Source organism: Carcharhinus amblyrhynchos, chromosome 35 (assembly GCF_965287045.1).
Source record: "Carcharhinus amblyrhynchos chromosome 35, sCarAmb.v2.hapA, whole genome shotgun sequence".
NCBI classification, from domain to species: Eukaryota; Metazoa; Chordata; class Chondrichthyes; order Carcharhiniformes; family Carcharhinidae; genus Carcharhinus; species Carcharhinus amblyrhynchos.
In genome coordinates, this window is record NC_137358.1 from 3,787,325 (window position 1) to 3,807,257 (window position 19,933).

Sequence of the window (19,933 nt, forward strand, 5' to 3'; positions counted from 1 at the left end):
AAGCCTTACTTGTGACTAATAAATAAACTTTATGGGGAGGGGTTAATGGCTGTTGGAGGGTGATTGGTTTATGGAGTTACTCCTGACGTTGAACAATATCAGTTGCCTGAGTAACTGGGCACCCTGAGCAGTCTGGTAAATGTACTCTGATCCTCAGCTTGGGTACATTGTTAATGAGGGATAATTGTAGCTGATGAGACACTTGGCAACAAGTCGATGGAAGGTGCATCGACCTCTTCCTGTGGCCTAGTGTAGGCCACTGAACTGGTAAACCACAAACCGAGAGCAATGATCTGGGGTCCATGCCTTGAATCCTAACAATGGTAAAATTGTCCTGCGGCAGGCATGAGTGAATATATAACTGAAAAGAGACATATTTAGAGGGGAGCTTGCTCTTGCCAAACCTTGAGAAAATAGAGAGCGAGAGAGATAGAATGATAGCATCCCTATAATGCGGAAAGGGGCCATTCAGCCCATTGAGTCTGCATCCACCGCAATCCCACCCAGGCCCTATTACTGCAACCCCAAATGTTTATCCTGCTAATCCCCCTGACACTAGGGTCAATTTAGTATGGCCAATCAACCTAACCCACACATTGGACTGTAGAAGGAAACCAGAGTACTCCCATTGGAAACCCACGCAGACACGGGGAGAATGTGCAAACTCCACATAGACAGTGATCCGAGGCTGGAATTGAACCCGGGTCCCTGGTGCTATGAGGCAGCAGTGCTAACCGCTGTGCCACCGTGCAGAGAGGGAGAGAATCATGCTTTTACACTGTCTGGAGTTGGAGGCAAACGCTTGCTGCTTCTCCTTATCACCTACGTTCTATAACGGAAAGCAGCCATGTAATAAGCTGCTTGAATATTGCTCTACTGCTAATGACAGCCACTGGCTCCTGAGGACACTGTCAAACACCAATTTTTCTGATCTGACCTTGCCTCTCCCTGTGTTTGTAACCCCCTCCAACCCAAGATCTCTGCACTCCTATTCTGGCCATATGTAGGTTTTCTAATTTCAGTTGCTCCACCATTGATTGTGCCTTCAGGCTGCCGGGACTCTTAAGCTGCAGAGTTGCAATAGAATCCCCAGTGCAGAAGAGACTGCTCAGCCCATCAAGTCTGCACTGACTCTGACAGAGCATCTTACCCAGGCCCTCTTTCCCGCGCTATCCCTGTAACGCCACACATTTACTGTGGCTGATCCATCTAACCTAGGCAATTAACCATGGCCAATCCACCTAACCTGCACATCTTTGGAGTGTGGGAGGAAAGCCACGCAGACATGGAGAGAATGTGTAAACTCCACACACACACAGTCACCCAAGGCTGGAATTGAACCCGGGTCCCTGGCGCTGTGAGGCAGCAGTGCTAACTACTGTGCCACCATGCTTCCCACCATCTCTTTTCCCCCTAAACCCTGTTTAAGATTCACCTTTATACAACTTGATCTTCTGCCCTAATAACTCCTTACATAGATCTGTTGCGTTTTTGTTTGCTGACTCTCCTACTTGAGGGTTTTTTTTTTAAACAATATTAAACATGTCACAAATGCAAGTTGTTGTTCTTGATGACTCGCCAAGGCCAATCAAGTTCCTTACTGAGTGAATCTTGCAAAAAGCCATAGCCTCAGATATAGCTATCGTAGAATGCTACAGTACAGAAAGAGGCCATTCAGCCCATCAAGTCTGCATCAACCACAATCCCACCTAGGCCCTAGCGTTGGGATCCAAGAAGACAGGCTGGTGAAACCGGCAACTGTGGGTCAAAGAATCCGATTTAAGGGAGTGGTTTCTGTTGATTAATTCTGGGGAGTTGATCTCAGTTTAGTCAGTGTCTGCCAATTGCATATTGAAGCACAACAGAGTCACAGCTTGGAGGACAGCCTTCTGCAATAGGATTGCAAGCCTTGTTTACATCCCTGGAAGTGGGCTTATGAGGATCAGACACAGTGTTGAATTGTGGGGCCTGTGTTGAGTGAAGGGTTACTTGATTTGTTTTGTTTAAACCTTTTCAACCCCCTCCAATCAGCTATCCTTTCCCTGTGACCTGCTGAGTCCTCTTGAGAGTTAGTTAAAGCTCGAGGCCCAGGTAGTCTTGTAGGGGTTAGGACAGCACTGGCCAGATTTCTAACCTACTTTGGATTTGGTAGCAATGCTTGTTATGTAAGCTTGCATGAAATAAGCTGCGTGATGCATCTAGCTGTGTAGGTGTGTAGCACACAACCTGTCATCAAAGCGATGCTATTGAGGAAGGAAAATGTTGCCCCTTCCTCAGGCATCCATTTTGACCTGGGCTAGAGGATTGTGTGTGTGTGTGTGTGTGTGCATGTGTGTAAATAATGTGCATCAGTTATGTTAAGTGTTATCTACCCATGTTGGGTTTGAGGGGCCTGTAACTACCTTCCTGCAGGATTAACAATTCAATCTCAAATTAACACTTTAAAACAGCTTCTTGTTTCGTTCTGCAAAATGGCATTGATAACAGACCTGTGCTGTATGCTGTTTCTCTCCACCCCCATTTCTCATCTCTCATCCATTCTTTGGCATTTCTTCTTCCTGCCATTTTTTTTCTCTGTTCTCGCCATTCCCTCTTCTGTCTGTCTTTCTGTGTCTCGTCTTCTCTCTCTCTCTCTCTCTCTCTCCTCCTCCATCCCCCCCCACCCCCTGTTTTTCCCCCTCTCTCCCATTCTTCCCCCCTCTCTCTCTCTCTCTCTCTGTCTTCTTCCCCTTTTTCCCTCCCTCCCTTTCTCTTTCTCTCTATCTCCCTCTGATTCTCTCCCTTTCTCTCTGATTCTCTCCCTTTTCGCTCACTCCCTTTCTCTCCCCCCTTTGCTCACTCACTTTTTTTTTCTCTCCCCTTGCCCCCTCTCTCTCCCCCCTTTTCCCATCTTTCTCTATCCCCTTTCCCTCCCTGCTGTCTTTTTTCCCTTTCCCTCTCTTCCCCCTCTCTTCCCCCTCTCTCCCTCCCCATTCTCTCGTTTTCTCTCTCTCTCTCTGTTATCTCCATCCCTCAGCCCTGTCACGGCTGTACCTGCTGCTGGTTCTGAGGAAGCTGCTTTGCCCGTTCCCGATGCTGATGATCTCCTCAACAAGTAAGGGGGTTTCTTCACTTTACGTCCACTTCAGCCTGTTTGTTCTGATGCCGAGTTTCGGGATGCCTTTCGAAAATAAATCCTGTGGATTGTTTTTTGTTTTTAAGAGTTTGTATAGCTCAGCACCCAGAGTCGGTGCAACGGGATTGCTGTCTATGTCATTAGAGTTTGGTAACTTCTGCTCCTGGCAGTCAGAGCCTTCACGTTTTGCTTTAATCCAGTCTCTTGTCTTGACATCTCTGAAAGGCAGGACTGACTTTTAATCTTCCTGCCTCACCTTTTAACCCAGAGAGCCATTTGGAGCACAGCTTTACAGTTCTGAGCGTCACGTTTCAAGACAGATGTATTGTCCTTGCAATGGAAGCAGTGAGTCTGATAACTTGGGGATAAAAGGCTGTAGAATCATCTCAGGAAGCTAAAATATGATTGAGGGCTAGAATTGTATTCGCTGTGGATCATTAACGAATAACTTTATGGAGGTATTTAAGATGAGAGCGATTGATTTGATTTGGGCGGCACAGTGGCACAGTAGTTAGCACTGTTGCCTCACAGCGCCAAGGACCAGGGTTCAGTTCCGATCTTGGGTCACTGTGCAGAGTCTGCATTTCCCTGTGTTTTCCTCAGATGCTCCAATTTCCTCCCACAGTCCGAAAGACATGCTGGTTAGGGTGCATTGGCCATGCTAAATTCTCCCTCAGTGTACCCAAACAGGCGCTGGAGTGTGGCAACTAGGGGATTTTCACAGTAACTTCAGGGCAGTGTTAATGTAAGCCTGCTTGTGACACTATTAATAAATAAACTTAAAAGCTTCTTGCCACCAGGAAGGGAGAGTGACAACCTCATAGAGTCTGTATAGAACTTCTGATCTGTTCATTGTGTGATTGTAGGGTGCATCACTACTACCATCTGCTGGTTAGCGGTGATAGTGCGACTCTCGTCTGACAAAAAGAGATCAAGCCCAACTTTAAAATGTCAGTTTCAATGAGAATTGTTTTGGTTTTGACTTGGAAAGATTTTCAAACCCTAGAATTATACCGGCTTTATTTCCTCCCATTGCACAAAGACCACAGTTAGTTTTAGATACCCAATTATAGAGACGAGTAGTTTGTTTAGTTTATTAGTATCACAAGTAGACTTACATTAACACCACAATGAAGTTACTGTGAAAATCCCCTAGTCACCACACTCCGGTGCCTGTTGGGGTACACTGAGGGAGAATTTAGCATGGCAGATGGACCTAACCAGCACAACTGTGGGAGGAAACGGGAGCACCTGGAGGTAACCCGTGCAGACATGGGGAGAACGTGTAAACTCTACACAAAGTGACCCAAGCCAGAAATTGAGCCCAGGTCTCTGGTGCTGTGAGGCAGCAGTGCTTATCACTGTGCCACAGTGGCACCATTGCAGTGCTGATTCACTCAAGGTGACGGGGTTATCAGCTTGGACAAGCTGGGGCTGTGTTCACTGCAGTAGTGCAGGGACATGGTAGAAATACTCATCTTTTTATATGAATTCTGAGAACAAAGAACAGTACAGCACAGGAATAGGCCCTCCAGCCCTCCAAATCTGCACCGATTATGCTGTCCTATCTAGACCAACCGTCTATATCCCTCTATACCCCATCCATTCATGTGCCTGTCCAGATAAGTCTTAAACGTGGCTAACGTGTCTTCCTCAAGCACCTCACTTGGCAGTGCAATCCAGGTCCCCACCACCCTCTGTGTAAAAAAAAAACTTCCTCCGCACATCTCCACTGAACCTCCCCCACTTATCTTGAACTGGTGCCCCCTTGTAATTGCCATTTCTGCCCTGGGGGAAAAAGTTTCCAACCGTTCACCCTACCTATGCCCCTCATAATTTTATAAACTTCTGTTAACAAGGTGAGAGATTATTTGCACAAGTTAGTGAATCGCTGCCTGTGGCGGTCTAGTATGTTTGAGTGGCCTGTTTCCTGGCTGTGGCTTCATTGAACCAGAAATTTCTGGCCATGAGACAGCCATTTAGTCCTTTGTCCTGATGCTGGAACCACCCCACCCTCTGCGTCCATGGGACTTGGTCCAGGATTGGTACCAGATGTATAGAGAGAGATGGTGACTGTTTTTAATTCAGAGGGTTGTTAGAATATGGGGGATGTGACTAATAAACCTTCTCTTCACCTTCTGTGCCCTAAAGGAGAATAATCCCAGCTTCTCCAGTCCCTCCCCGTAACATGAGGTTAGGAATCCGTGCTGTCTCGGAACAACATCAGGAGGCTTTGTGCATTCACGCAGTTTGTAACCTTAATGCCTTCACTACACCCCACGTTGAACAGAAGAGCACACTCCATTTAAATTCCCCTCCACGCTGACCGAGAGTAAAAAAATGTGCATTATGGAAGCAAAGCCAACAACAGTACTCGAGGGACTTGAGCAGAAACTGGAAGATGAATACTCCGGGGCAGTAAAAAAGGGGCGAGGTGCAGGAGTTTCTGAATCAGCGAAACCTTTACCCCTGTTGAGCCATTGGTTAAATAGATCAGGGCTGTACGTTCTTGCTGAAGCCCATCCTCGCTGTGTGAACTTGCCTAGAGAGGTGGGCTGTGTGTCAGCTTTTGGAACAGTCAGGGTGAACCCCATTTGTGACAGGCAATTGGTGTTGACAGTGCGGTGAGCCAGGCCTTTGCCTGATGCCCTGCTGTGAAAGTTCAGAGGTTAGTGCAGAAATAGGAGAAGGCCGATGGCCACCCTTTTGCTTTCTGGATGTTTACTTTCCAAAGGGAATGCTTGGGCTATGGATGGGATTGAGGCTGCTCTGCAGTGCTGTGACTGGGACTGTCGTAGTTGAACCGAACGGACGCTGCTGCCCCCTTGAACTGTGCAGGTTACCCAGCAATGACAATAGGAGCTCCTGTCATTCCCAGCTTGACTTGCCGCTGAAGGGAGTGTTCTGAGTTGTGGCGGTGGAGTGTCCTTGGTGTCAGATTTATCACTGTTAGCGTGAGCAGTTTGAATAGAAACATTAACACTGATTTTTAAATGTGTTGGCACCAAAATGTGAGTTGGTCTGGACTGCACCTTCTGGTGGCTGTAGATGTGTGACTGATGATGATTTTTCTCTCTGCGTACTCTGTCCACCCCTCTGTAGGTTTGTTTGCAAAAACAACGGAGTCCTGTTTGAAAACCAGCTCCTGCAGATCGGAATAAAGTCAGAATACCGACAGAATCTGGGTGAGTGCCTTTCGCTTCAGAGTGCAGAGCCTTAGCTGGGATTGTTATTCCAGGGAGCGCCCTCCTGCTCACAGTCATTGCTGATGCACCTGTACGGACATTACCGCTCTTTTACAAAAAAAAACTTCCCGTTTTAGAAGTTCAGGCTTCTGTTGGCTGCTTCTCCCTACTCCACCCCCCTCTCCCCGCCCCCAGCATTTCTCTTTGCTGAGAGTTGCGACACCCCACCTACCCACCCACTCCCAGCCTCCAGCTCCGCTGCATGAGAGAGACTGGATTGTGAATTCTCAGCTGGCTATTCGCCATTAAAGGCATCACAACCCAAATCTAATCCTGTCCTCAGCCTGAATCCACAGATGTGGGAGTGTGTGTGTGCACGCGTGAGTGCGATTGCGCACATTTGAAAATCACTGTTAATGTTTAGTTATCCTGTGTGTGTGTGTGTGTGTGTGTGTGTGTGTGTGTGTGTGTGTGTGTGTGTGTGTGCGCACTTTCTAATGGGACTTGTTGGATGTCAATTGAAAAGTGGCAAGCCAAATTTCATTTAATTCCTACCGTGCAGAAGGAGGCCTTTTTTGGCTCATCGAGTCTGCACTGACCACGATCCCACCCAGGCCCTATCTCCATAACCCCATGTATTATAGACCATAAGACATAGGAGCCGAATTAGGCCACTCGGCTCATCAAGTTTGTCCCACCATTTAATCATGGCTGATATTTTTCAGATACCCATTCTCCTTCCTTTTCCCCGTAACCCCAGACCCCCTTACTAATCAAGAGTCTGTATGTATTTACTCTGCTAATCCCCCTCATGCTAAGGGGCAATTTAGCATGGCCAGTCCACCTAACCTGCACATCTTTGGAGTGTGGGAGGAAACTAGAGCATCTGTAGGAAACCTGCGCAGACACGGGGAGAACGTGCAGACTCCACATAGACAGCGACCCAAGCCAGGAATTGAACTGGGTCCCTGGCGCTGTGAGGCAGCAGTGCTAACCACTGTGCCACCCCTACTTGTCCCTAACTGCGGCCAAACTTCCTAGGACAGCTGAAGGCCAGCCGCATAATTTGGGACAAATTTGGCATGCGACAGCTGTCTGCGGATCGCTTGCACATTTAGAAAATTAGATTTACCAGTGAATGGTGTTGTTTTATCTGGAAGTTGTTTGTTTTGGCTAGCCTTACCAAAGCCTTGTTTGCTTGAGTGCTGATTTATTCGTCTTGTGTCTCCACGTCTAGGTCGAATGTACCTCTTCTTTGGGAACAAGACGTCCGTGCAATTCCTGAACTTCACACTGAACCTCAGCTGCCCTGGCGAGCTGCAAAATGATATCTTTTTAACTCTTGGAATGGGATTTAAATGGCAATATGCTTTTCTGTTCAGTGTGGGTGACAATGAAGGCTTCAGGTTTACAAACTGTGTGTGATGGCAGGACTGATGTCTGAGGAGAGATTGACTCGATTAGGATTGTTTTCGCTGGAGTTTAGATGAATGAGAGGGGATCTCATCGAGACTTATAAAATTCTAACAGGACTAGACGGGGTAGATGCAGGGAGAGTGTTCCCAATGATGGGGGAGTCCAGAACCAGCGGTCACAGCCTGAGGATTCGGGGTAGAACATTTAGGACGGAGGTGAGGAGATATTTCTTCATCCAAAGAGTGGTGAGCCTGTGGAATTCATTACCACAGGAAGTAGTTGATGCCAAAACATTGGATGTATTCAAGAGGCGGCTGGATATAGCACTTGAGGCGAATGGGATCAAAGATTATGGGGAGAAAACAGAATTAGGCTATTGAGTTGGACGATCAGCCATGATCATAATGATTGGCGGAGCAGGCTCGAAGGGCCAAATGGCGGCCTCCTGCTCCTACCTTCTATGTTTCTATGCACAATCAAAGCCTCCTGCTTCTGTTCTGACAGAGCATGGATTCCTAGCCTTTTGTTATGGGGAGGGACAGGAGAAAAGGCAGGAGAATGGGGATGAGAAAAATATCAGCCATGATTGAATGGCAGCGCAGACTCGAGTAGCCTCATTCTGCTTCTGTCTCTTATAGTCTTGTAGTGAGGGGGTGATTTGATTGAAGTATCTAAGATCCTGAATGGTCTCAACAAGGTTGATATGGAATGGATATTTCCCCTTGTGAGTGAGTCCTGAGTTTAATATCAGGGCTCATCCCTTTAGGACAGAGATGAGTGAGGAGAAATTTTTTCTGCAACTTTGGAACTCAAAAGGCAGTGGAGGCAGGTTACTGAATACTTTCCAGCTGGAGGTAGATCGATTCTTGTTGGACAAGGGAATCTAAAGGTTCTCTGGGCTAGATGGGAATGCGGAACTCAAGGCAAACAGATCACCCATGATCTTATTGAATGGAGGTGCAGGCTCGAGGGGCTGAATGGCCCACTTCTCCTGTTTCATGTTTGCTCAAGTATCTGGAGTGAGACTTGGACCTTTGACCAATTGACTCGGGCAGAAGTGCTGCCCACTGAGCCACAGCGAAGATCTCTGTCTCAAACCCGTCCCAGACCAATCCCCTTTGGGTTCACTGAACTGACAGTGAGGGTGTTGCAATTCAGTTCAGTGATACTGGAATGATAATCCTGGCTTCTGGTTATATCTTCCCCTGAGGCAATTCCTCGGTCAAGGGTGAGTTTGTCCTCGTTAAAACTGAGATCTCGGGTGACCAGAGAGTGCGCTATCTACGGTCTGTCACAACTGGGCAGACGGTGGTTGGAGGAATGGGTGGGTGGGGTGCCCTGCAGTATCTCTTGTTCAATTTTCATGACAGCTCTGTTGGTTTTTGACCCATGATAACTCGTCATATTCCAGTTATTGATCTCCTCGAACCTCGCTTGTAAAAGCAGTTTAGCTGTATTTATCTGAAGTGTCCAATTTTACGTTGGGCCTAATACCTTTGTCCATTTGACCAGCGTGCACACCTTTCAATGTAGACTCTTGGCTTTATCTCATCCTGGGTGATGAAACTTGGTGTTCAGCTCCTTCCCAGGTGCTTTTCCTCCACTTTGGGCGGTTTTGAGCCAGGGATTCCCAGGTGTTGGTGGGAATGTTGCAGCTTTTCGAGGAGGCTTTGAAGGGTTCTTGTGTATGCACATCCTCTGCGTGTGGGTGTCAGTGCATTCACACGAAGGATATGTGGACTGGCTGATATTTGTTTGATTTTGATTTGATTTATTATTGTCATGTATTGGGATACAATGTGGGTACACATGGGCGGTGGCACAGTGGTTAGCACTTCTGCCCCACAGCAGAACCGGGTTCAATTCCCGGCTTGGGTCACTGTCTGTGTGGAGTTTGCACATTCTCCTGTGTCTGCATGGGTTTCCTCCCACAGTCCATGTTGGCCAGAGTGCATTGGCCATGCTGATTTCTCTCACCCTAAATTCTACCCGAACAGGCACTGCAGTGTGGCGATTAGGGGGTTTTCACAGTAACTTAACTGCAGTGTTAATGTAAGAACAGTGATCAGTATTGTTTCTTCTGCAGTATGCAGACAAAGCATACCATTCATAGAGTACATTGGGGAGAAGGAAAGGAGAGAGTGCAGAATGTAGTGTTATAGTCATAGCGAGGGTGCAGAGAAAGATCAACTTAATGCGAGGTGGGCACATTCAAAAGTCTGATGGCAGCAGGGAAGAAGCTGTTCCTGAGTCGGTTGGTATGTGACCTCAGACTTTTGTATCTTTTTCCTGATGGAAGAGAGAATGCCCAGGGGTCCTTAATTATGCTGGCTGCTTTTCTGAGGGAGCAGGAAGTGTAGACGGAGTTGGTGGGTGCGAGGCTGGTTTGCGTGATGGACTGGGCTATGTTCACAACTCTTTAGTTGGGTAGTCAACTGACGTGCAGTGTCTGTATTGGGTGGTGAAAAATAGGCATTTGTCGAGCTGCTGGGGAGCAATGATTGACAGTGGAATTGGATGCGGTGGGGAGGGGGCATATCAGGGAAGAGGCAAAGGAGGTGAGTGCCACTCAGCAGAGAGCCGGTTAAATTCTTTAACACTTGCCACAGCTGAATATTCAGGCTAAGCCAGTGGAGCCAGTCGTAGAAGGCGGAGCACAGGTTCAGCAGGTCATTAATATTGAGTGCTTGTCGGATTTCACTGAAGCCCCCCTGCTCAACATTCAGTTCAGGTACTGTGTCTGCCACTATCTAAAATCATTGTGCGTGCTGTCCCCCGCTCTTCATTGTTCTGCTTTTGTGCCATCCTGATGTCTGCGTGCAGCTGTTGCTTGTTCGCCCTGGCACCCCTCCGCAGCGCATTCTTAACAGCGGGCAGCTGCTCTCTCCACTCGAATCGCCGTCCTGAGAAACTGAGCAGGGTTTTTAAAAAAAAAAAAATTTTGTCTGACACCAGATAGAAATGAAATAGGAGAAAGCTCCCCACACTGTACCAATGTTTCCATCTGGCTGGGTTTTTTTCTTTGGGTCTAGCAGCCTCTCCAAAGATGTGTGGGTTAATTGGATTGGCCATGTTAAATAGTCCCTTAGTATTCCATGATGTGCAGTTTAAGTGGATTAGCCATGCTAAATTGCCCATTAGTGTCGAGGGATTAGCGAGGTAAATATGTGGGATTATGGGGATAGCGCCTGGGAAGGGATTGTCAGTGTAGGCTGGATGGGCTGAATGGCCTCCTTCTGCACTGTAAGGATTCTACGGTTCTATGAAAGCATTTTCACGGTTAAGTGCAGTGTGTTGGTTAACACTGTAACCTACCCTTGGTTCCAAAAGCAAGAGGCATAAATTCCAAGATAAAGGCAAAATGCTGCAGAATCTTAAACAAAAACAGAAAATGCTGGAAGATCTCAGCTGGTCGGACAGCGTCTGTGGAGAGAGAAACAGAGCTAACATTTTGAGTCTGAATGACCATTCACCAGAGCTGCTGAGATTTTCCAGCATTTTCTCATTTCGCTGTGGCAAGGCACAGATTCCACAAACTGTGAGCTTAAACCCAAATGAAAGTGGCTATTTAATCATAAATCATACTTTCCTAATATTATCATAAAACGGGGTGACACAGTGGTTAGCACTGCTGTCTGCTGCGCCAGGGACCCGGGTTCGATTCCCGGCTTGGGTCACTGTCTGTGTGGAGTCTGCACGTTTTCCCCGTGTCTGCATGGGTTTCCTCCATGTGTTCCGGTTTCCTCCACAGTCTGAAGGATGTGCTGGTTAGGTTGCATTGGCCATGCTAAATTCTCCCTCAGTTGTACCCGAACAGGCGCCGCAGTTCAGTGAGTAGGGGATTTTCACACTACCTTCATTGCAGTGTTAATGTAAGCCTTACTTGCGACTAATAAATTAGTCTTTAATGGTAAAGGATTGATTTGGTAAATGGTAATGGATTTAATTTAAAGGCTTATGTAATCCTGTCACGCTAATAAATAAATTTTAAACTTTAAAGAGAAATGAGATAAGAAAAAACTACCTACGCTTTTTATTAACACTGACATCTGGCGCTTTTTGGGGGTTAGTTTAGCAAAACATTCTCACTGTTAGTTAATTGCGATGTGTTGATGATAAATGAGTGGCACAGTGGTTAGAGCTGCTGCTTCACAGTGCTATGGACCCTTGTTCGATTTGCGGCTTTGGGTCACTGTCTGTGTGGAGTTTGCATTCCCCCCCATGTCTGCGTGGAGTTTGCATATCCTTCTCCATGTCTGCGTGGAGTCTGTACGTTCTCCCCCATGTTTGCATGGGTTTCCTCTGGGTGCTCCCGTTTCCTCCCACGGTCCGAAAGACGTGCTGGTTAGGGTGCATTGGCCGTGCTAAATTCTCCCTCAGTGTACCTCAACAGGTGCTGGAGTGTAGTGACTAGGACAATTTCACAGTAACTTCATTGCAGTGTTAATGTAAGCCTTACTGGTGACTAATAAACTTTAACCTTTTAATGCAAACACCCTATGTAATCTTGACACGCTAATAGATAAACTTTAAACTTTAAATAGAGTTGAAATAGGAGAAAACTCCCTACACTTTTATCGATGTTTACGTCTGACTTTATTTTTGGGTTTAGCAAAACATTCTCACTGATAACTGCAATGTGTTGGTAATAATAAATAATGTTTAAGCAGTTGTAACCTATTCTTTCCCCCAAAAAATGGGGTCCGTCTTTCACTGCCTGTGATTTTAAACGCAAGTGAGAAAGGATATTTAAACTGACGATGAGTCATTTTTCCCTGAAAGTTATCATTCCTTGTTCTCAATGGCAATTGGATTGACATTTCTTTCTCCCTTGCTGGATAGATACGGCGGAACCCTGCAGAATATCACCCTGAAACTACCCATAACCGTCAACAAGTTCTTCCAGCCGACAGAAATGGCTTCTGAAGACTTTTTCCAGCGTTGGAAGCAGCTGAGCAGGTATGTGGGGAATCTGGGATGGTGGGGAGCGTGTTGGACAGTGACGCAGCTCAGAGTAATGGAGGCTGTGTCAGACCGTGGAGAGGTTGGGTGTGGAGAACAATTTCAGGTGTGGGATATCTGGCAGTATAATAGCGGCGCAGCGCTTCTGGTGAGCTGGGTTAAAGCTTTCACTTGTTGTCAGTGTTGTTTATACAGTGTTACTTATGGCACCTATTCCCCTTCGACTTCCCCCTCCCTCTCTCTCTCAGTCCCCAGCAGGAAGCACAGAAGATCTTTAAAGCAAATCATCCCATGGACACAGAGGTCACCAAGGCTAAGGTAAGCTTCTCTCCCTCTCTCGCACGCATTAGAAACTAGAAGCCTGCTCTGCCATTCATTCTGATCATCGAGTTCAATATCCTGACTCCACCCCATCCCCCTCATATATCCCTTGGTGGCCCAATGGCACAGTAGCACTGCTGCCTCACAGTGCCAGGGACCTGGATTCAATTCCCAGCTTGGGTCACTGTCTATGTGGAGCCTGCACATTCTCCCTGTGTCTGTGTGGGTTTCCTCCGGGTGCTCCGGTTTCCTCCCACAGTCTGAAAGACGTGCTGATTAGATGCATTGACCCAAACAGGTGCCAGACTCTGGCGACTAGGGAATTTTCACAGTAACTTCATTGCAGTGTTAATGTAAGCCTACTTGTGACACTAATAAATAAATTTTAAAAGACCTTTAGCCCCTAGAGCTATATCTAATTTCTTCCTAAAATCACACAATGTTTTGGCCTCTACTACTTTCTGTGGGAGTGAATTCCACACATTCACCACCCTCTGGGTGAAGAAATTTCTCCTCACCTCAGTCCTAAAAGGTTTACTCCTTATCCTCAAACTATGACCCCTAGTTCTGGACTCCCCCACCATCGGGAACATTCTTTCTGAATCTACCCTGTCTAACCCTGTTAGAACTTTATAAGTTTCTGTAAGATCCCCGCTCACTCTTCTAAACTCCAGCGAATCTAATCCTAACCGACTTAAGTCTTTCCTCTCTTGGCTGTTTTAAAGATTAAACTTCCTTCTCCAGTGGCTAAGTGCATCATGCCTAATGCCCACAAACCACTCCAATAAAACCAAAACAGAGAGTGCTGGAAAATCTCAACAACTCTGATAGCATCTGTGGAGAGAGAATGGAGCCAATGTTTTGAGCCTGGATGACCCTTCATCAGAACTGACTCAAAACGTTGGCTCTATTCTCTCCCTATAGATGCTGTTAAAGTTTATTTATTAGTCACAAGTAAGGGTTGCATTAACACTGCAATGAAGTTGCTGTGAAATTCCCCTCAGGAATTGAATTTGATGATCTGTAATGATGAGAATGAATGGCAAGACCAGCCTTGCAGGGCCGAATGGCCTACTACTGCTCTGATTTTGTGTGTTTCCAGGAATGATCTTTCAGGACAAGGTGTCAGAGGGAAGTTGCCATTGCTGGAGTTTTAACTCCTACACACGTACACACTGCCAAATGGGTGGGAGACCAGAGGGCTCTTTCAACAACACATGACAGGAGAAAGCTGGGGAGGTGATGCTGGAATGTGAAGCAGCTTCTCTCCCAGGAACACGGCTGCTGAAAAGGGCTGGGGATCCACAGGGACACTCCGACTAATTCATTTATCTCCTCCACGCAGTTGATAGGATTCGGTTCAGCTCTGCTGCAGGATGTGGACCCCAATCGCGACAATTTTGTCGGTGCAGGAGTCATTCACACAAAGTCCATCCAGGTCGGGTGTTTGTTGAGGCTGGAACCCAACAGTCAGGCACAGGTTGGTGACATTTAATCTCCTAATGTCCTGCGTTGCTTAACGGCGTGGCAGGATTCAGACTTTGCGCTGTGTGGATTAACCGGGTTTGCCATGCAAGAGCTCTGAGACATGAACTCCACAGCTGTTTAGTCAAGTGCCACAGAGGTTAGCACTGCTGCCTCTCAGCGCCAGGGACCTGGGTTCAGTTCCAGCTTCGGGTCACTGTGTGTGGAGTCTGCATGTTCTCCCCATGTCTACGTGGGTTTCCTCTGGGTGCCCCAGTTAGCTTCCACAATCCAAAGATGTGCAGGTTTGGTGCATTGGCCATGCTAAATTGCAACTCAGTGTCAGGGGGATTAGCAGAGTAAGTATGGGAGTTATGGGGACAGGGCCTGGGTGGGATTGTTGGTCAGTGCAGACTTGATGGGCCAAATGGTCTCCTTCTGCACTGCAGGATTCTATGATACAATCATTCTACAAAAAAAGTATGAAGTGATTGTAAAATATAATGGTATATAACTCCTTATCTAAAGCTGGATAGATATACCAGTATGACCAATCTTCTGTCTGGTCACTGATGTTAAATTAGCTGTTTAAATGTCACCACTGAAAGTTAAGAGGGTGGGTGATTTTTTTAATATATATTTAACCTTTAAGCTTAATGTTTTGGTGCAGAAAGACTGGCTGTAACGCTCAGCATGACGCTGAACTTGTAGATCAGCAGCTTGAAGCTGCAGCTCACGCAGACTGTTAGCCGATCCCTGGGGGTGGCGTGTTGTGGGACTATGTTTTAGCACCATCAGCTCAAACACTCTCCTGGCTGGAACAGCCCTCGACGTAACAGGGTGAGGTGTGTGTGTGTGACGGGGTGTGGGATTCAGCAGGCTTGACAGTTGCTTTCTCCTCCTGGACTTTTACTCTGGCAGGGAGACACTGGGTCTCCTGCTAATAATTGGGAGCTCCAGGCTAATACCCTGGGGTTCAAATCCCACCACGGCAGCCGGTGGAACTTAAATTCGATTCATAAAATCTGAAGTTGAAAGCTAGTCGCAGCAACGGTGACCATCATGGTTCATTGTAAAACCCGTCTAGTTCACTAAAATCTACCGTCCTCACCTCCTCTGCTTTACGTGTGACTCCAATCCCACAGAAATGTGGTTTACTCTTACAACAACCCTCTGAAAAGGCCCAGCAAGCCACCCAGTTCAAGGGTAATTAGGGATTACTGGCCCAATCAGAGAGGTCTACATCCCATGAAAGAATAAATTAAAAAATAACTGAAGCTTGTGTCCTATTTGGACAAACTAGTGTCAATTGCATTAACGGGATTTTCCCTGCGTGGGCACCCTTTTATCCTGTTCTTGTTTAGTGGGAGGGGTGGTGTCCAACTGACAAAAGCTTATGTTTGTCTCTGTCTCTCCCCCTCAGATGTATCGCCTCACACTACGCACAAGCAAGGAGGCTGTGTCGAAGCGACTATGCGCATTACTGTCTCAACAGTTCTGAAGCCTCCTACATGTAATCGATCTCTTACACTATACTGAGTGTTTGTTTCAGTCTGAGAGAGTGAGTGTGTGTGTGTGCGTGTGCGCATGTGTGTGTGGAGGACCATTTATCAACGCACCTCGTCCAGTGAAATCTTCAAGAAGTATCATGTGACGTCCTTTAAGTGCAGTATATGTTTACGTGATTGTTTGTAGAGTTGTTTTTTTTTGCTATTGAGGGACTTGGACTGCTCCTTGGTACGCGAGGCATCAGGAGGTGGCAGCGGATGAAGGAAAGGGCGAGTGGGGTCGACGCCGGGCTGTGGTGAAGTCAACACTGGCCGTGAAGCAACTGCTGCACGTGGTCCTTCCCGACTGTGTTGAGTGGTGTTTAGCAATTGTGATGTTCCTGATTAAAACAGGGATATCAGACAGGGCAGTTACAGGCCTCTCTCTCTTACTCTGCAGGATGTCTGCAGGTAGGATTTAACCCCCCACCCACCCCCCTCCCCTTTGTGGTTCGGTCCACGTATGCCCCACGGTGTAGGGTTGAGCCATGCACAGTCTAGGAAGGCCGAACTGCAGAGCGAGCCGGAGTTGGCTCTTGAGTGATCGCTGCAGTTCATTGCCGTCACCCAGGCTTGGGGAGAGAGTTCAGTCGGCTGTTTCGCCAGAGGGCGTATACCTGTGCTGGTGAAAGTGGGATCGGACATGACTGTGACATTTTCCCCCCTCCTCCCCGACCCCCCTCCCACAGCTCAATCGTCCAGAGCCTCTCACTGCGTAGGCTTGGGCAGGGTGTTGCAGGGCACCCATTGCCTGAAGATCTGTCCTCTAACAAGCAGAAACTGCCTTCCCAAGAATCGAGTGAGTGAGTGCGGGCAGGCAGGGTGGGGGTGTGTTGACCAGAATTTCTCTGTAAACATGGGGTGACTCGCCCTTTTGGTCCCACTGCCTTTGAAGATCTCAAAATGAGGTGATGCCCGAATACCAAAAGACTTGGAAGTCCCAACTCGCTGTTTAATCGATATAGTCATTCCTTATATTAAAAAAAAGTATGAAGTAATTGTAAAATGTATCTGTATATAACTCCTTATCTAAAGCTGGATAGATATACCTGTACGACCAATCTTCTCTCTGGTCACTGATGTTAAATTAGCTGTTTAAATGTCACCACTGAAAGTTAAGAGGGTGGGTGAATTTTTTTATATTTAACCTTTAAGCTTAACGTTTTGTTACAAGCGCGAAAAGACTGGAACACTTCCCTTCTTTAGACCACCGAGTCTTCCCTCAGTTCTTTAGGAAACAAAGTTTGCTCCCTCCTTGCCTCTCGAGTCCCCTCCTTCCTGCACCATTAGATGGCCAGCTGCATGACGCGTGGTTGTAGTTTTAAAACGCGGCAATGGGGTGAACTGTTCCTTACTCTGAATCTGCTTTCATGCCAGCGCCACTTTCTTTGGTTCCGAGTCTGGGAAGTCTCTGTCCGTGAGCCTGTGCCTCGGTGTCTACACTTCTCGAGCCAGCTTCCCCATCCCGTGCAGACCCAACTCTTCCTGGATTTACGAGGAACCGGATTTGGCACCACAAGCCGCGAGGAAATGCAGCCTGCTCTGCTTTTTTGTCTCCCGCGTTCAAACGTTTAACTTTCTCCTTTTTCTCTCCCCACCACCCCCTCTTTCTCTCTCTCTCTCTCTCTCTCTCTTCCTCCAGCTCTCTCCGCCGTTTAAATGTCCTTCGGTTATGAATGTGTCTTCTGTCTTATTGAGGTTGGCTTGCTTGTTAGTTCCCCGCCTCCCATTTCTTTTGCCCTGTAATACTTACTACTGCTACTACTCTGGGAGTTGTCTTGTAAATGGTGAGCAAACTTGTGTTGTGCGTACCCACCCAGATTAGGTGTAACCTGTCCTTGTTGTGTGCAAGAGGGGGGTCCCACCTGCCTAATGCCTGAATATAGAATTAACCCGAGCAACTGGATAACATGGCGGGGGGGGGTTTCTTTGCTGAGCTGTGTAAAATAGAGAGAATTTAACCAGAGCAAAGCCAAGAGTACGTTACTGGGGGAGTGTCAGGTTGACCTTTTCAGAGAGTTGGGCCACTTGGATTTGCCGTGGTCTCAAAATGAAATAACTCGAGTCAAACTGTAACCTTGGAAAAGGAAAAAAAAATACAAGAAAACTAAAGAATGTGAATAAAGTTCCCGGCTTGTTTTTACTGTACAACATGCACTGCATTACATTAGGCAGGTCCGACAGTTCTTGATTTTATTTACACGGTTGAAGTTAGGTAAAGGATTATGGGGCGGCACGGTAGCGCAGTAGTTAGCGCTGCTGCCTCCCGGCGCCAGGGACCCAGGTTCGATTCCCGGCTTGGGTCACTGTCTGTGCGAAGCTTGCACTTTCTTCCCCGTGTCTGCGTGAGTTTCCTCCCACAGTCCAAAAATGTACAGGTTAGGTGGATTGGTCACGCTAAATTACCCCCAGTTTCACTGGATTAGCAGGGAAAATATGCAGGGCTATGGGAATAGGGCCTGGGTGGGATTGTGGTTGGTGCAGACTCGATGGGCCGAATGGCTTGGTTCTGCACTGTAGGATTCGATGATAGTTAATTTCAGCCATCCTGAGTTCTTCTGCGTTGCTGCATCTCTCGCAGAAACCCCGTTTACATGAATAAGTGGGTTTTCCATTGAAAGTTACAGTAACCTTTGGAAGGAGCACTGAGGGAACTCACCCCATTGTAGCAGGGTCATGCTTCCCTTCCCTTCCCTTCCCTTCCCAAAATTCCTGAAGCAACTAACCCAATTGACTCATGTCACCCAAGATGTAAAAGTGCTCGGGCACCATCCTCATTCCAAAGCCCTCCAGGCCGACTATTCCAGCAGCCAGCGCCCTCTTCTTTTGCAAAACTGTTCAAAGTTCAAGTTGAGTGTCCCTAACTTGGAGTCACCTGATCTTCTGTAACTCAACATGCTGCTGGATTGCAAAGAGCCTCGGGAATTCTCTATCCCAAAGGACCGGGAATACTCAATCATCGATCAAAACTGAGATCCGTAGAGCATTAGGGAAGGGATGGCAGTGTGGATTGGGTATACAAATCCAGCTGCGATTTTAGTCAAGGGCAGTGAGACTCGCTGCTGCTTTCCAACTCGTGTTCCCAACGCAGAAGTTGCACAATTTGCCTTAGCAACCTGACCTTTGTAAAATGGCCAACCACACATTAGGGCTCAAGATGGCTGATTCTCGCTGGGGGGGTAAGTGGCAGGGTGGGAAGAGGGTTTGGCTTCCTTTATTTTGGAGGTTGTGGACTAAGCTGTTCCTGAGAATCACATAGATGAGGCCATTCAGTCCTTTGAGTCTGCTTTCCCCCATGTGTTTAATCCTGGTGGGTATATATCCCCATTTTATTCTCTTTTCTCCATTGTGTGAAGTCTTCCTCCACTTTTTATTTGTTGGAAAGTGCTCAAAAGCAACTTTTCCTTTCACCGTCATCCCTCCCATTTTCCCCTTGCTCACTCTCGATTCAGTGCATCTAAGAGTTGAGCCAACTGTGACCAGGATATAACTGGCCCCCTTGTTTTTAAATTGGCCTTTGTGTCCCTTTATCGTTCTGTTGCCAATTCGCAGCTCTGCTTAAGTTTGTCACGCTGTAGCAACTAGCGTCACCAGCAGGCCGGGAGGTATAATTACAGCGTGATGTGTTTACATGGCAATTTCCATTCTAAATGTGAAGAGCTAAAAGGTTGATGGGAAGTGCATGCAGATGTGCAACTTTGACTTTCAATCCTTGACCCCCAGTTTTCATGTTACATTAACTGTCTGTGGGGGACCGTCATCCACTAATTTTGGTAATCTTGCAGCTTTATGGAAAATGAAAGGTAATTAATATAGTGAGAAGTCTCTCAACACCAGTTTAAAGTCCAACAGATTTTTTTGGAATCACGAGCTTTTGGAGCGGTGCCCCCTTCATCAGGTGAGTGTTGGGTTCACAAACAGGG

General features: G+C 47.1%; 1 protein-coding gene across 5 annotated transcripts in view; it reads left to right on the top strand.

The window, feature by feature from the left end:
• The window catches only part of ap2a1 (adaptor related protein complex 2 subunit alpha 1), a 76,419-nt gene extending 58,284 nt beyond the window's left edge, over positions 1-18,135 (top strand). For 2 of the 5 annotated variants that reach the window (XM_080217675.1, XM_080217677.1), the window contains 8 exons: positions 3,017-3,094; positions 6,218-6,300; positions 7,538-7,627; positions 10,324-10,447; positions 12,559-12,675; positions 12,927-12,996; positions 14,345-14,479; positions 15,887-18,135. In XM_080217675.1, the coding sequence (XP_080073801.1) occupies positions 3,017-3,094; positions 6,218-6,300; positions 7,538-7,627; positions 10,324-10,447; positions 12,559-12,675; positions 12,927-12,996; positions 14,345-14,479; positions 15,887-15,964 (775 nt within the window). In that variant the 3' untranslated portion in view covers positions 15,965-18,135. The remainder of the gene's footprint in view (positions 1-3,016; positions 3,095-6,217; positions 6,301-7,537; positions 7,628-10,323; positions 10,448-12,558; positions 12,676-12,926; positions 12,997-14,344; positions 14,480-15,886) is intronic. The other 3 variants (XM_080217678.1, XM_080217679.1, XM_080217676.1) reach the window with 2 other exon arrangements.
• The last annotated feature ends 1,798 nt before the right edge of the window (positions 18,136-19,933 follow it).